Source organism: Aethalodelphis obliquidens, unplaced genomic scaffold (genome assembly GCF_003676395.1).
Source record: "Aethalodelphis obliquidens isolate GAN/ISIS:26980383/991018 unplaced genomic scaffold, ASM367639v1 scaffold6, whole genome shotgun sequence".
Taxonomy (NCBI): Eukaryota; Metazoa; Chordata; class Mammalia; order Artiodactyla; family Delphinidae; genus Aethalodelphis; species Aethalodelphis obliquidens.
This window is the reverse complement of record NW_020837950.1, coordinates 38493185-38506794: the sequence shown is the minus strand read 5'-3', so window position 1 is coordinate 38506794 and position 13610 is coordinate 38493185. Positions and strand designations below refer to the sequence as shown.

The window sequence follows — 13610 nt, the reverse complement described above, 5'->3', positions numbered from 1 at the left end:
CTGGCGCAGAGGCAGCAGCTGGAGGTGCTGGTGTGCACGACCACGTGGGGCAATTGGCAGCTGTGGGGTGGACAGTAAAGAGTGGTGGGTGTGATGATGGAAGACTTTGGGTGCTGTGGGAACACTGGGGTTCAGGGGAGGCCTCCTCTTGGTGGAGTGGAGCAGTCTGGGCGAAGCAGCAGGTACGGGGAAGGCACGGATGCAGAGCAAGGTAGGGCTTGCTGGATGTGCTCAAGAACTGGAAGGAAACCCATGTGGCTAGAACTCGGAGAGCAAGAAGAGAGAGGCGTGGCCTGGTAAGCCATGGCCACAAGCCAGGACTTAATCCTAAATGCAACAGAAAACCATCTAAGGGTTTTATGCTCTGAGTGACAAGATCTGATTCGTGTTTTTATTCTTTTAAATTAAATTAAATTTTAATGGTGGTAACGAACACATAACCTAAAATTTACCATTTTAACCATTTTCCAGTGTACGATTCTGTAGCATTTCGTGCATTCACATGATTGTGCTACCATCACCGCCACCCACCTCTAAAACTTTTTCACTTTGCAAAACCAAAATTTTGTACTCATGAAACAACTCTCCATTCCCTCCACCCCAATCCCCTGGCAACCACCGTTCTACTCTCTTTCTCTATGAGTTTGACTCTGGGTATCTCATATAAGTGGAATCATACGGGATTTATCTCACGTGGTGCAAGGACCTTCGGGTTCATCCATGTTGTAGGCTGCGGAGGGAGAGGGATGCCAAGAGCGGCTCCCAGGTTCTGCCTTGAGTTCCTGACACATGGTGATGCTGCTTATGGAGATTGGGGTCTCTGGAGGGGGAGCAGGCTTGGGAGGGGCTCAGGGGAAGGAAGCACGTGAGTTTAGTACTGGACACATTCGGTGGTAAGGACATCCAAGTGGACATAACCAACAGGCAGATATTTTGGTTTTCTATTGCTGTGTAACCAGTGACCCCAAATGCATGACAAAAACAACCACCATTTTACTATGTCTCAGGAACTTGTGGGTTAGGAATTCTGGCAGGGCTTGGCTGGACACTTCTGTTCCTAATGAAACTGACTGAAGCTACTGGATGGGCTGCGTGGGTTGGAAAGTCCACGATCTGGTGCCTTGGGTTGGGGAGGCTGAAAGGCTGGACTCAGTGGGGACTCTGGCTGCAATGTATTCATGGGGACTCTCCAGCACGGCGGTCTCAGGGGAGGTGGACTTCTTAGGTGATGGCTTAGGACCCAGAGCCAGGCTTCCAAAGGACTGGAAGTGCCAGTCTCTTAAGGTCTGGGCGTGGACATTGCACGGCACCATTTCTGCCATATTTTATGGGTCCAGCAGTGATAGCGTCCACCCAGATTCAAGGGAAGGGGGCATAGGTTGCCTTTCAAGGGGATGAGTAGCAAGAATTATAGCCAACTTCACAGCAGATGGAAAGATCTGGATTTCAGGAAAGAAGTCCATAAACTCTTCTTCTTTTATTCTCATTTTCTTTCTTTTTATTTCCTTTTTAACATATTTAATGGAGTATAATTTGCTTTACAATGTTGTGTTAGTTTCTGCTGTATAACAAAGTGAATCAGCTATACATATACATATATCCCCGTATCTCCTCACTCTTGTGTCTCCCTCCCACCCTCCCTATCCCACCCCTCTAGGTGGTCACAAAGCACCGAGCTGATCTCCCTGTGCTATGCAGCTACTTCCCACTAGCTATCTGTTTTACATTTGGTAGTGTATATATGCCAATGCTACTCTTTCACTTCATCCCAGCTTACCCTTTCACCTCCCCGTGTCCTCAAGTCCATTCTCTATGTCTGTGTCTTTATTCCTGTCCTGCCCTTAGGTTCATCAGAGCCATTTCTTTTTTTTTTTAGATTCCATATATATGTGTTAGCGTATGGTATTTGTTTTTCTCTTTCTGACTTACTTCACTCTGTATGACGGACTCTAGGTCCATCCACCTCACTACAAATAACTCAGTTTCGTTTCTTTTTATGGCTGAGTAATATTCCATTGTATACATGTGCCACATCTTCTTTATCCATTCATCTGTCGATGGACACTTAGGTTGCTTCCATGTCCTGGCTATTGTAAATAGAGCTGCAATGAACATTGTGGTACATGACTCTTTTTGAATTATGGTTTTCTCAGGGTGTATGCCCAGTAGTGCGATTGCTGGGTCATAAGGTAGTTCTATTTTTAGTTTTTTAAGGAAGCTCCATACTGTTCTCCATAGTGGCTGTATCAACATTCCCACCAACAGTGCAAGAGGGTTCTGTTTTCTCCACACCTTCTCCAGCATTTATTGTTTGTAGATTTTTTGATGATGGGCATTCTGACTGGTGTGAGGTGATACCTCACTGTGGTTTTGATTTGCATTTCTCTAATGATTAGTGATGTTGAGCATCCTTTCATGTGTTTGTTGGCAATCTGTATATCTTCTTTGGAGAAATGTCTGTTTAGGTCTTCTGCCCATTTTTGTATTGGGTCGTTTGTTTTTTTGATATTGAGCTGCATGAGCTGCTTGTATATTTTGGAGATTAATCCTTTGTCAGTTGCTTCATTTGCAACTATTTTCTCCCATTCTGAGGGTTGTCTTTTTGTCTTGTTTATGGTTTCCTTTGCTGTGCAAAAGCTTTTAAGTTTCATTAGGTCCCATTTGTTTATTTTTGTTTTTATTTCCATTTCTCTAGGAGGTGGGTCAGAAAGAATCTTGCTGTGATTTATGTCATAGAGTGTTCTGCCTATATTTTCCTCTAAGAGTTTTATAGTGTCTGGCCTTACATTTAGGTCTTTAATCCATTTTGAGTTTATTTTTGTGTGTGGTGTTAGGTAGTGTTCTAATTTCATTCTTTTACATGTAGCTGTCCAGTTATCCCAGCACCACTTATTGAAGAGACTGTCTTTTCTCTATTGTATATTCTTGCCTCCTTTGTCAGAGATAAGGTGACCATATTTGTGTGGGTTTATCTCTGAGCTTTCTATCCTGTTCCATTGATCTATATTTCTGTTTTTGTGCCAGTACCATACTGTCTTGATTACTGTAGGTTTGTAGTATAGTCTGAAGTCAGGGAGCCTGATTCCTCCGGCTCCGTTTTTCTTTCTCAGGATTGCTTTGGCTATTCGGGGTCTTTTGTATTTCCATACAAACTTTAAAATTTTTTATTCTAGTTCTGTGAAAAATGCCATTGGTAGCTTGATAGGGATTACACTGAATCTGTAGATTGCTTTGGGTAGTATAGTCATTTCCACAATGTTGATTCTTTCAATCCAAGAACATGGTATATCTCTCCATCTGGTTGTATCACCTTTAATTGCTTTCATCAGTGTCTTATCTACATACAGGTCTTTTGTCTCCTTAGGTAGGTTTATTCCTAGGTATTTTATTATTTTTGTTGCAATGGTAAATGGGAGGGTTTCCTTAATTTATCTTTCATATTTTTTATCATTAGTGTATAGGAATGCAAGAGATTTCTGTGCATTAATTTTGTATCCTGCTACTTTACCAAATTCATTGATTAGCTCTAGTAGTTTTCTGGTAGCAACTTTAGGATTCTTTATGTATAGTATCATGTCATCTGCAAACAGTGACAGCTTTACTTCTTCTTTTGTGATTTGGATTCCTTTTATTTCTTTTACTTCTCTGAGTGCTGTGGCTAAAACTTTCAAAACTATGTTGAATAATAGTGGTGAGAGTGGGCATCCTTGTCTTGTTCCTGATTTTAGAGGAAATGGTTTCAGTTTTTCACCATTGAGAGTGATGTTGGCTGTGGGTTTGTCATATATGGCCTTCATTATGTTGAGTTAAGTTCCCTCTATGCCTACTTTCTGGAGAGGTTTTTTTTTGTTTTGTTTTGTTTTGTTTTGTTTTTGCGGTACACGGGCCTCTCACTGCCACGGCCCCTCCCGTTGCAGAGCACAGGCTCCGGACGCGCAGGCCCAGCAGCCATGGCTCATGGGCCCAGCCGCTCCGCAGCATGTGGGATCCTCCTGGCCCAGGGCACGAACCCATGTCCCCTGCATTGGCAGGCGGACTCTCAACCACTGTGCCACCAGGGAAGCCCTGGAGAGTTTTTTTCATAAATCGGTGTTGAATTTTTTTGAAAGCTTTTTCTGCATCTATTGAGATGATCATATGGTTTTTAGCCTTCAGTTTGTTAATATAGTGTATCACATTGATTTGTGTGTATTGAAGAATCCTTGCATTCCTGGGATAAACCCCACTTGATCATGGTCTATGATCTTTTTAATGTGTTGTTGGATTCTGTTTGCTAGTATTTTGTTGAGGATTTTTTCATGTATGTTCATTGGTGATAATGGCTTTCTTTTTTGTAGTTTTCTTTTTTTGTGATATCATTGTCTGGTTTTGCTATCAGGGTGATGGTGGCCTCATAGAATGAGTTTGGGAGTGTTCCTCCCTCTGCTATACTTTGGAAGAGTTTGAGAAGGATAGGTGTTAGCTCTTCTCTAAATGTTTGATAGAATTCACCTGTGAAGTCATCTGGTCCTGGGCTTTGGTTTGTTGGAAGATTTTTAATCACAGTTTCAATTTCAGTGCTTATGATTGGTCTGTTCATATTTTCTATTTCTTCCTGGTTTAGTCTTGGAAGTTTGTACTTTTCTAAGAATTTGTCCATTTCTTCCAGGTTGTCCATTTTATTGGCATATAGTTGCTTGTAGTTGTCTCTCATGATCCTTTGTATTTCTGCAGTATCAGTTGTTACTTCTTTTTCATTTCTAATTCTGCTGATTTGAGTCCTGTCCCTTTTTTTTTCTTGATGATTCTGGCTAATGGTTTATCAATTTTGTTTATCTTCTCAAAGACCCAGCTTTTAATTTTATTGATCTTTGCTATTATTTCCTTCATTTCTTTTTCATTTATTTCCGATCTGATCTTTATGATTTCTTTCCTTCTGCTAACTTTGGGGTTTTCTTTGTCCTTCTTTCTCTAATTGTTTTAGGTGTAAGGTTAGGTTGTTTATTTGAGATTTTTCTTGTTTCTTGAGGTAGGATTGTATTGCTATAAACTTCCCTCTTAGAACTGCCTTTGCTGCATCCCATAGGTTTTGGGTCATCGTGTTTTCATTGTCATTTGTTTCTAGGTATTTTTTGATTTCCTCTTTGATTTCTTCAGTGATCTCTTGCTTATTTAGGAGTGTAATGGTTAGCCTCCATGTGTTTGTTTTTTTTACAGTTTTTTTTTTCCTGTAATTGATATCTAGTCTCATACGTTGTGGTTGGAAAAGATACTTGATACAATTTCAGTTTTCTTAAATTTATACCAAGGCTTGATTTGTGACCCAAGATATGATCTATCCTGGAGAATGTTCCATGAGCACTTGAGAAGAATGTGTATTCTGTTGTTTTTGGATGGAATGTCCTATAAATATCAATTAAGTCTGGTCTAATATGTCTTTTAAAGCTTGTGTTTCCTTATTTATTTTCATTTTGGATGATCTGTCCATTGGTAAAAGTGGGGTGTTAAAGTCCCCTACTATAATTGTGTTACTGTCGACTTCCCCTTTTATGGCTGTTAGCATTTGCCTTATGTATTGAGGTGCACCTATGTTGAGTGCAAAAATATTTACAATTGTTATATCTTCTTCTTGGATTAATCCCTTGATCATTATGTAGTGTCCTTCTTTGTCTCTTGTAATAGTCTTTATTTTAAAGTCTATTTTGTCTGATATGAGTATAGCTACTCCAGCTTTCTTTAGATTTCCACTTGCATGGAATATCTTTTTCCATCCCCTCACTTTCCGTCTGTACGTGTCCCTAGGTCTGAAGTGTGGTCTTTTGTAGACAGCATATATACAGGTCTTGTTTTTGTATCCATTCAGCCAGTGTATGTCTTTTGGTTGGAGCATTTAATCCATTTACATTTAAGGTAATTATTGATATGTATGTTCCTATTACCATTTTCCTAATTGTTTTGGATTTGTTATTGTAGGTCTTTTCCTTCTCTTCTGTTTCCTGCCTAGAGAAGTTCCTTTAGAATTTGTGATAAAACTGGTTTGGTGGTGCTGAATTCTCTTAACTTTTGCTTGTCTGTAAAAGTTTTAATTTCTCCATCGAACCTGAATGAGATCCTTGCTGGGTAGAGTAATCTTGGTTGCAGGTTGTTCCCTTTCATCACTTTAAATATGTCCTGCCACTGTCTTCTGGCTTGCAGAGTTTCTGCTTAAAGATCAGCTGTTAACCTTATTGGGTATCCCTCTTATGTTATTTGTCACTTTTCCCTTGCTGCTTTTAATATTTTTTCTTTGAAGTTAATTTTTGATAGTTTGATTAATATGTGTCTTGGCATGTTTCTCCTTGGATTTATCCGGTATGGGACTCTCTGTGCTTCCTGGACTTGATTGACTATTTCCTTTCCCATATTAGGGAAATTTTCAACTCTAATCTCTTCAAATATTTTCTCAGTCCCTTTCTTTTTTCTCTTCTTCTTCTGGGACCCCTATAATTCGAATGTTGGTGCGTTTAATGTTGTCCCAGAGGTCTCTGAGACTGTCCTCAATTCTTTTCATTCTTTTTTATTTATTCTGCTCTGCAGTCGTTATTTCCACTATTTTATCTTCCAGGCCACTTATCCATTTTTCTGCCTCCGTTATTCTGCTGTTGATTCCTTCTAGAGTATTTTTAATTTCATTTATTGTGTTGTTCATCATAGTTTGTTTGCTCTTTAGTGCTTCTAGGTCCTTGTTAAACATTTCTTGTATTTTCTCCATTCTAGTTCCGAGATTTTGGATCATCTTTACTATCATTACTCTGAATTCTTTTTCAGATAGACTGCCTATTTTCTCTTCATTTGTTAGGTCTGCTGGGTTTTTACCGTGCTCCTTCATCTGCTGCCTATTTCTCTGTTTTCTCATTTTGTTTAACTTACTGTGTTTGGGGTCTCCTTTTCGCAGGCCTCAGGTCCTTAGTTCCCATTATTTTTGGTGTCTCCCCCCAGTGGGTGAGGTTGGTTCAGTGGCTGTGTAGGCTTCCTGGTGGGGGGGACTGGTGCCTGTGTTCTGGTGGGTGGGACTGTATCTTGTCCTTCTGGTGGGGAGGGCCATGTCCAGTGGTATGTTTTGGAGTGTCTTTGAACTTAATATGATTTTAGGCAGCCTCTCTGCTAATGGATGGGGCTGTGTTCCTGTCTTGCTAGTTGTTTGGCATGGGGTGTCCAGCACTGGAATTTGCTGGCCGTTGGGTGGAGCTGGGTCTTAGTGTTGAGATGGAGATCTCTGGGAGAGCTCTTGCCAATTGATATTACGTGGGGCTGGGAGGTTTCTGGTGGTCCAATGTGCTGGACTAGGTCCTCCCACCTCAGAGGCTCAGGCCCAACACCTGGCCTGAGCACCAAGACCCTGCCAGTCACATGGCTCAGAAGAAAAGGAAGAGAGAAAAAAAACAAAAACAAAAACAAACAAAAAATGAACAGACAGAACCCTCGGTCAAATGGTAAACGCAAACCTGTACAGACAAAATCACACAAAGAAGCATACACACTCACAAAAAGAGAAAAAGGAAAAAATATATATATATTAAAAAAAAAGGAAGAGAGCAACCAAACCAATATATTAAAAAAAAAATGGAAGAGAGCAACCAAACCAATAAACAAATCCACCAATGATAATAAGTACTAAATACTAAACTAAGATAAACATAAAACCAGAAACAAATTAGATGTAGAAAGCAAACTCCAAGTCTACAGTTGCTCCCAAAATCCACTGCCTCAATTTTGGGAACACTCATTGTCTATTCAGGTACTCTTCAGATGCAGGGTTTATCAAGTTGATTGTGGGGATTTAATTTGCTGCTCTGGGGCTGCATGGAGAAATTTTCCTTTCTCTTCTTTATTAGCACAGCCCCTGGGGTTCAACTTTGGTTTAGGCCCTGCCTCTGTGTGTAGGCTGCCCTCAGGAGTCTGTTACCCGCCCAGACAGGGGGAGGCAGGGGTACAGTAGTCATAATTGGGATGTGGGGCGAACCTGAGGCAGCAGAGACTGGTGTGATGTTACAATAGCCTGAGCTGTGCCGTGCGTTCTCCTGGGGAACTTGTCCCTGGATCATGGGACCCTGGCAGTGGCGGGCTGCCCAGGCTCCCAGGGTGGGTATGGGTAGTGACCTGTGCTTACACACAGGATTCTTGGTGGCAGCAGCAGCAGTGTTAGTGGTTCATGCCTGTCTCTGGTGTCTGAGCTGTTAGCCGCAGATTACGCCTGTATCTGGAGCTCATTTAGGTGGTGCTCTGCCCCCTGTGTGCAGACAGGGGAGGAATCTCCTCTCCTTGTGCACCCTGAAACAATGGTCTCTTGCCTCTCCGGCAGGTCCAGACTTTTTCCTGGACTCCCTTCCAGCTAGCTCTGGCGCACTAGCCCCTTCAGGCTGTGTTCACGCCGCCAACCCCAGTCCTTTCCCTGGGGTCTGACCTCCGAAGCCTGAGCCTCAGCTCCCAGTCCCTGCCCTCCCCGGCGGGTGAGCAGACAAGCCTGTCGGGCTGGTGAGTGCTGGTCGGCACCGATACTCTGTGCAGGAATCTCTCCACTCTTCCCTCTGCACGCCTGTTGCTGCGCTCTCCTCGTGGCTCCGAAGCTCCGCACTCCGCTTCCCGCAGTCTCCGCCCGCGAAGGGGCTTCCTAGTGTGTGGAAACCTTTCCTCCTTCACAGCTCCCTCCCAGAGGGGCAGATCTCACCCCTATTCTTTTCTCTCTGTTTTTTCTTTTGCCCTACCTAGGTATGTGGGGAGTTTCTTGCCTTTTGGGAAGTCTGAGGTCTTCTGTCAGCATTCAGTAGTTGTTCTGTAGGAGTTGTTCCACATGCAGCTGTGTTTTTGATGTATTTATGGGGAGGAAGGTGATCTCCACGTCTTACTCGTCTGCCATCTTGAAGGTCTCTTCCTTTTCTTCTAATTTTCCCTGGCTTCTTGACAATATATCCTCTGTGTGCCCACTGAGGGCCAGCAGTGCTGTGAGTGATGAGGGTGCAACATGCCCCAGAGCTCTGGTCTTCCTCCTATGGGGCCTATAAACCAGATGGCAGGACTAGCAACAAAAAATCAAACAGCAGAAATGCCTATAGTGCTGCGTGCCCTGCAGGGAAGTAAGAAAAGATGGGCGTGAGGTGGTGCTTGGATGGCCATGGTAGATCACATGGCCAAGTTGGTGGGAAGGGCTTTCTCAGGCGGTGGGATTAGAGACCAGAGCTGGATGGCAGAAGGAGCCATGGGTGCTCCAGGCAGAGGAATCAGCCGGTGCAAAACCCTGGGTGGGAGGAGCTTTCCTCCTTTGAGAAGAGGAGGAAGGCCATGTGACTGGGGTGGGTGGGGGGGGGACAATCTGGGGAGCTGGGCTGGGGGGTGGTAAGGGACCATCTAACAGAGGGCTCTGCCATCCCATGTAGCAGGTAGATTTTATTTTAGATGTGCTGTGAAGCCCTTGGGTGTTTAACCAGGAAAGGGACACCATCTTACATAAACAATTAATCTGGCGATGAGTGGTGAATAGACTGTAGGCTGAGAGCTTAAGCAAGGGGCCACTGCAATGGTCCAGGTGAGAGATGGGGGTGGTGGCCTGGCAGGTGGAGTGGAGAGAAACGGGTGGATTGAGAATTGATGGATTGGGTGGCAGGCGGATTGTTATGAGAATGAGTGAGAAGATGAGGATGATGCCTGAAATTTTGATTGAGCCTCTGGGAGGAAGATGTTGCTGAGGAGACGGGGAGAAATGGGAATGTAATGTTGAGTTTGAGATGCATTTTAGACAACCAAGTAGCCGGTGGGATATACGAGCCTGCAATTCTCAAGGGTGGACCAGGCTGGTGATTTAGATTGGGAAGTCGTAGGCCCATAGCTGGTATTTACAACCAGAACTGGGTGGGATCATCAAGGATCATGGGTATAGGGTAGAGAAGAGGACCCAGGAATGAATGAGCCCTGGGACCAGACAACATTAAGAGACTGAGCAAAGGAGGAGGAACCAGCTAAGGAGGGTGGGAAGAACCAGCTGGCGTGGGAGGATGATGCTTAAGGACCCAGGACACAGAGAACACAGTGGGCTAGAGATATAAGCCCACGAGTGTTCTATATGGAGATGTTAATGAAAGCCACGTGTATCAGATACCCATTGCTGTGTAAGAAATGAGCCCTAAACTTGGCAACTTAAAACAACAGACGTTTCTTATTTCACAGCTTCTCTGGGTCAGGAATCTGAGTGTGACTTAGCTGGGTGGCTCTGCTCAGGGTCCCTTACAGGCTGTGGTCAAAGTGCCCACTGGGGCTGCAGTCATTTCATGGCTGGATTTTGGAGGGGAAGGGGTTCTGTTTCTAAACTCGATTATGTGGCTGTTGGAAGGATTCAGTTCCTGGTGGGCTGTTAGGCTGAGGGTTTGAGTTCCTTGCTGGCTGCGGGCCTGAGATCCCCCTCAGTTCCTGGCCATGGGGCCTCTCCATAGGCTGGCTCACATGGCAGCCAGCTTCCTCTCTTGCAAGAGGGGGTGAGCAAGATGGACTCCAGAGTCCTTTTGTAACCTAATCTCAGAAGTGACATCCCATGACTTGTGTCATATTCTGTTGGTTAGAAGAGAGTCACTAGATTCAGTCCAACTCAAGGGGACAGGGCTCCACAAGATTCCCAGGTGGTGGGACCATTGGGGGTCACCCGAGAGGCTGCCTGCCACAGTGTAGGGGTGGAGAAAGTTGTAGAAATGTCATTGTAAGAGGGAAGCAGGTCTAGGAGCCCAACAATTTAGGGGGAGGTAGAGGAGGAGGAACTGGGACAGGGAGGCTGAGAAGGGGGAACCAGTGTGTAGGTTCCATGAGCACCAAAAATAATAGGTTATTGCTTTATGTTTTGCAGACTTAGTTGCCATCTTATTCTCACCTGAGCCCTCTGAGACAGGTGTTAGTATTCCCATCTTATAGGTGAGGAAACTGTGGCTTGGAGATGTTAAATTATAGTCTGTAAGTGGCAGGAACCCAGGGCTGGTTCCACGGCATGTGCTTCTCTTCCCGATCAGGGGGATGTGGGCAGGGCCTGGGCTGCCTCTCTAAGCCAAGAACAAGGCAGAAAAAGGACCACGGAACTCACCAGCCCAGACCCACGTGGCTGGGACCCCCGAGCACCAATGGTGAAATGTAAAGACGGGTGTGGGAAACAGGGAGCACCACTGTAGGAAAACACTGGGGGCTATGGGAACACACAGGGAGTTCCTGCCTGACTGGTTAGATCAAGGAGGGCTTCCTGGAAGGGGAGGTGTCTCAGGACTTGGAAGAAGGTAGGACTTAGCAGAAGGAAGACAGGGAGTCCCTGATAGAGGAAGAGGCAGGAGCAAAACCCTGAAGGCTGGGGAAAGGCACATTTGGGGGCTGTGCACAGTCCGGGAGGGCCAGAGTGAAGGGTGTGACGAGAGATGTGGAGACGTGGACGTGTTCCCGATCACTGAGGGAATTTGGACTGTCTCCTGAAGGCATTTGGAGCCCTGGTGAGTGGTCAGCAGAGCAGTGACAAGGTCAGATGTGTGCTTTATAAAGATCACTCTGAAGCCACGTGATGTGCTGGAGCGGGGTGGGGGGGGGAATCAAAGGCACCCACCGTAGTCGGGGGGATCATGGGAGGCATTGCAGCAGTTCGGGGAAGAGGAGACGGAGGACCAGACCAAGGTGAGGGCTGTGGGGATGGAGAGAACCAGGTAGGTGTGAAGAGCATTCAGGCAGGATCGGGGCTCAGTGGACTGGCTCAGTGGACTCCATAGAGATGGGAAACACGCAGGGGCTGCTTACCCCTGTGACAGGTGTGACTTGGTCTCCCTGAGTCCACCAAGTCAGCGCCTGGGTTTGTGGGGGCCCCCCGGGCGGCTGCTAGGACCACCTCCTCTTCTCTTGCAGCTCTGGATCCCTCCCGCCTTTGGCTGCCGCCCCGAGTATGACAACGGATTGGAGGAAATTGTCTTTGGCTTTGAACCCTGGATAATAGTGGTCAACCTGGCCATGCCTTTTTCTATTTTCTACCGAATGCACGCAGCTGCCTCCCTCTTTGAGGTCTATTGTAAGATATAATCTGTGTCCACATCAAAGACTGAGGAGAGAGCTAACAAGAGAATTCAGTGGAGCCACCTGGGAAAGGTGAGGTCGGGCAAATATTGCCTTACTAATGTGAGAAGGGCTGCCTTTTGTCTGTGATAATTGTTTTTCCCATGAGCTGGAATTGCCCATCACCCTGGATGAGTGTAAACCAGTTAGATCAAAATCTGAGATGGCTGAAGTCTGCCCTTGGTTAGTTAATTCTAATTGAACCTAAATTATTTGATCTCCTTTGAAATGAGATCCTCTGTTTTAGAATAATGTGATTTCAGGTTGGAAAAAAATATATCCAGTTTGTTTTTCATTAAAATATTTTCTGTTATCATGTTACTATATACAACCTTTTCCTGACCATCTGCATAGTCTAATCACCTTTAAATTTTATCTTTCCCAGAGCTGATGAATGTAGCTAAAATCACATTTAGTTTATATTGTACTTTCTGAATACGTTTCATTTTTTGAACAAAGTTATTTTTATCGTCTGGATGGAAATTTGTGTATAGATCAATATAAAGACATATTTCTCACCTGAAATTTTGGTATATTTTCATTTGTAAAGTTTTTTTTAATACATTAGTATCTTTCACTATAAATATATATATATGATTATTTTAGAAAATTAGGACATTTCAGAAGAGTAGAGAGAAAAATCCCCTAAGATGCCATTGTTCAATTGACAGTCATGTTTTTCTTCCAGTTTAATTGAGATGTAATTGACATATAGCACTGTATAAGTTTAAGGTGTACATTAATGATTTGGCTTACATCATGAAATGATTATCACAATAAGCTTCGTGAACACTCGTCATCTCATATAGATGTAAAATTAAAGATAAGGATCTTGACAGTCATTTTTTAAACATCTTGATGTGTTTCTTTTAACCGTGTTGGATGCACAGGATTCTTTTCATTGTTGTTTTGTTATACTTGCCAGAGATGATGCGACATATTCAATTTTGTATGCAGTTTCCCCTCAACAATATGGCACAAACCTTCCCACCCACACTGTTATAAACTCTTTGTAAATATAATTTTCATACTATATTCTATTCTATTGAGTACCGTAATTAACTTTGTTTCCTATTGTTGGTTTTAGAGTGTTTATAACTTTTTGTTTTTATCAGTGACTCTGCAAAAATCCACCATATATGTAAAACATTTTCTATATTTAGAATTGCTTCTTAAGATATATCCTTAAGGGCTTCCCTGGTGGCGCAGTGGTTGAGAGTCCGCCTGCCGATGCAGGGGACGTGGGTTCGTGCCCCGGTCCGGGAAGATCCCACATGCCGCGGAGCTGCTGGGCCCGTGAGCCATGGCCGCTGAGCCTGCGCGTCCGGAGCCTGTGCTCCTCAAAGGGAGAGGCCACAACCATGAGAGGCCCGCGTACCGCAAAGAAAAAAAAAAAAAAGATATATCCTTAAAATCAGGATGCCATATCCAAAGGTTATAAATAGTTTAAAGCCTCTGAAGGAATATTGACATTTGGGGTGGCTTTGTATATGCTTTTTCTTAATTCTTTTAAAATCATAATAAAATTAGTT

The 13610-nt window shown here is 43.9% G+C and overlaps 1 protein-coding gene across 1 annotated transcript in view; it reads left to right on the top strand.

The window, feature by feature from the left end:
- Positions 1-13274, top strand: part of OTOP1 (otopetrin 1) — a 44091-nt gene extending 30817 nt beyond the window's left edge. Inside the window, exon 6 of the mRNA XM_027103363.1 lies at positions 11875-13274. Within this exon, the coding sequence (XP_026959164.1) occupies positions 11875-12045 (171 nt within the window). The 3' untranslated portion in view covers positions 12046-13274. The remainder of the gene's footprint in view (positions 1-11874) is intronic.
- The last annotated feature ends 336 nt before the right edge of the window (positions 13275-13610 follow it).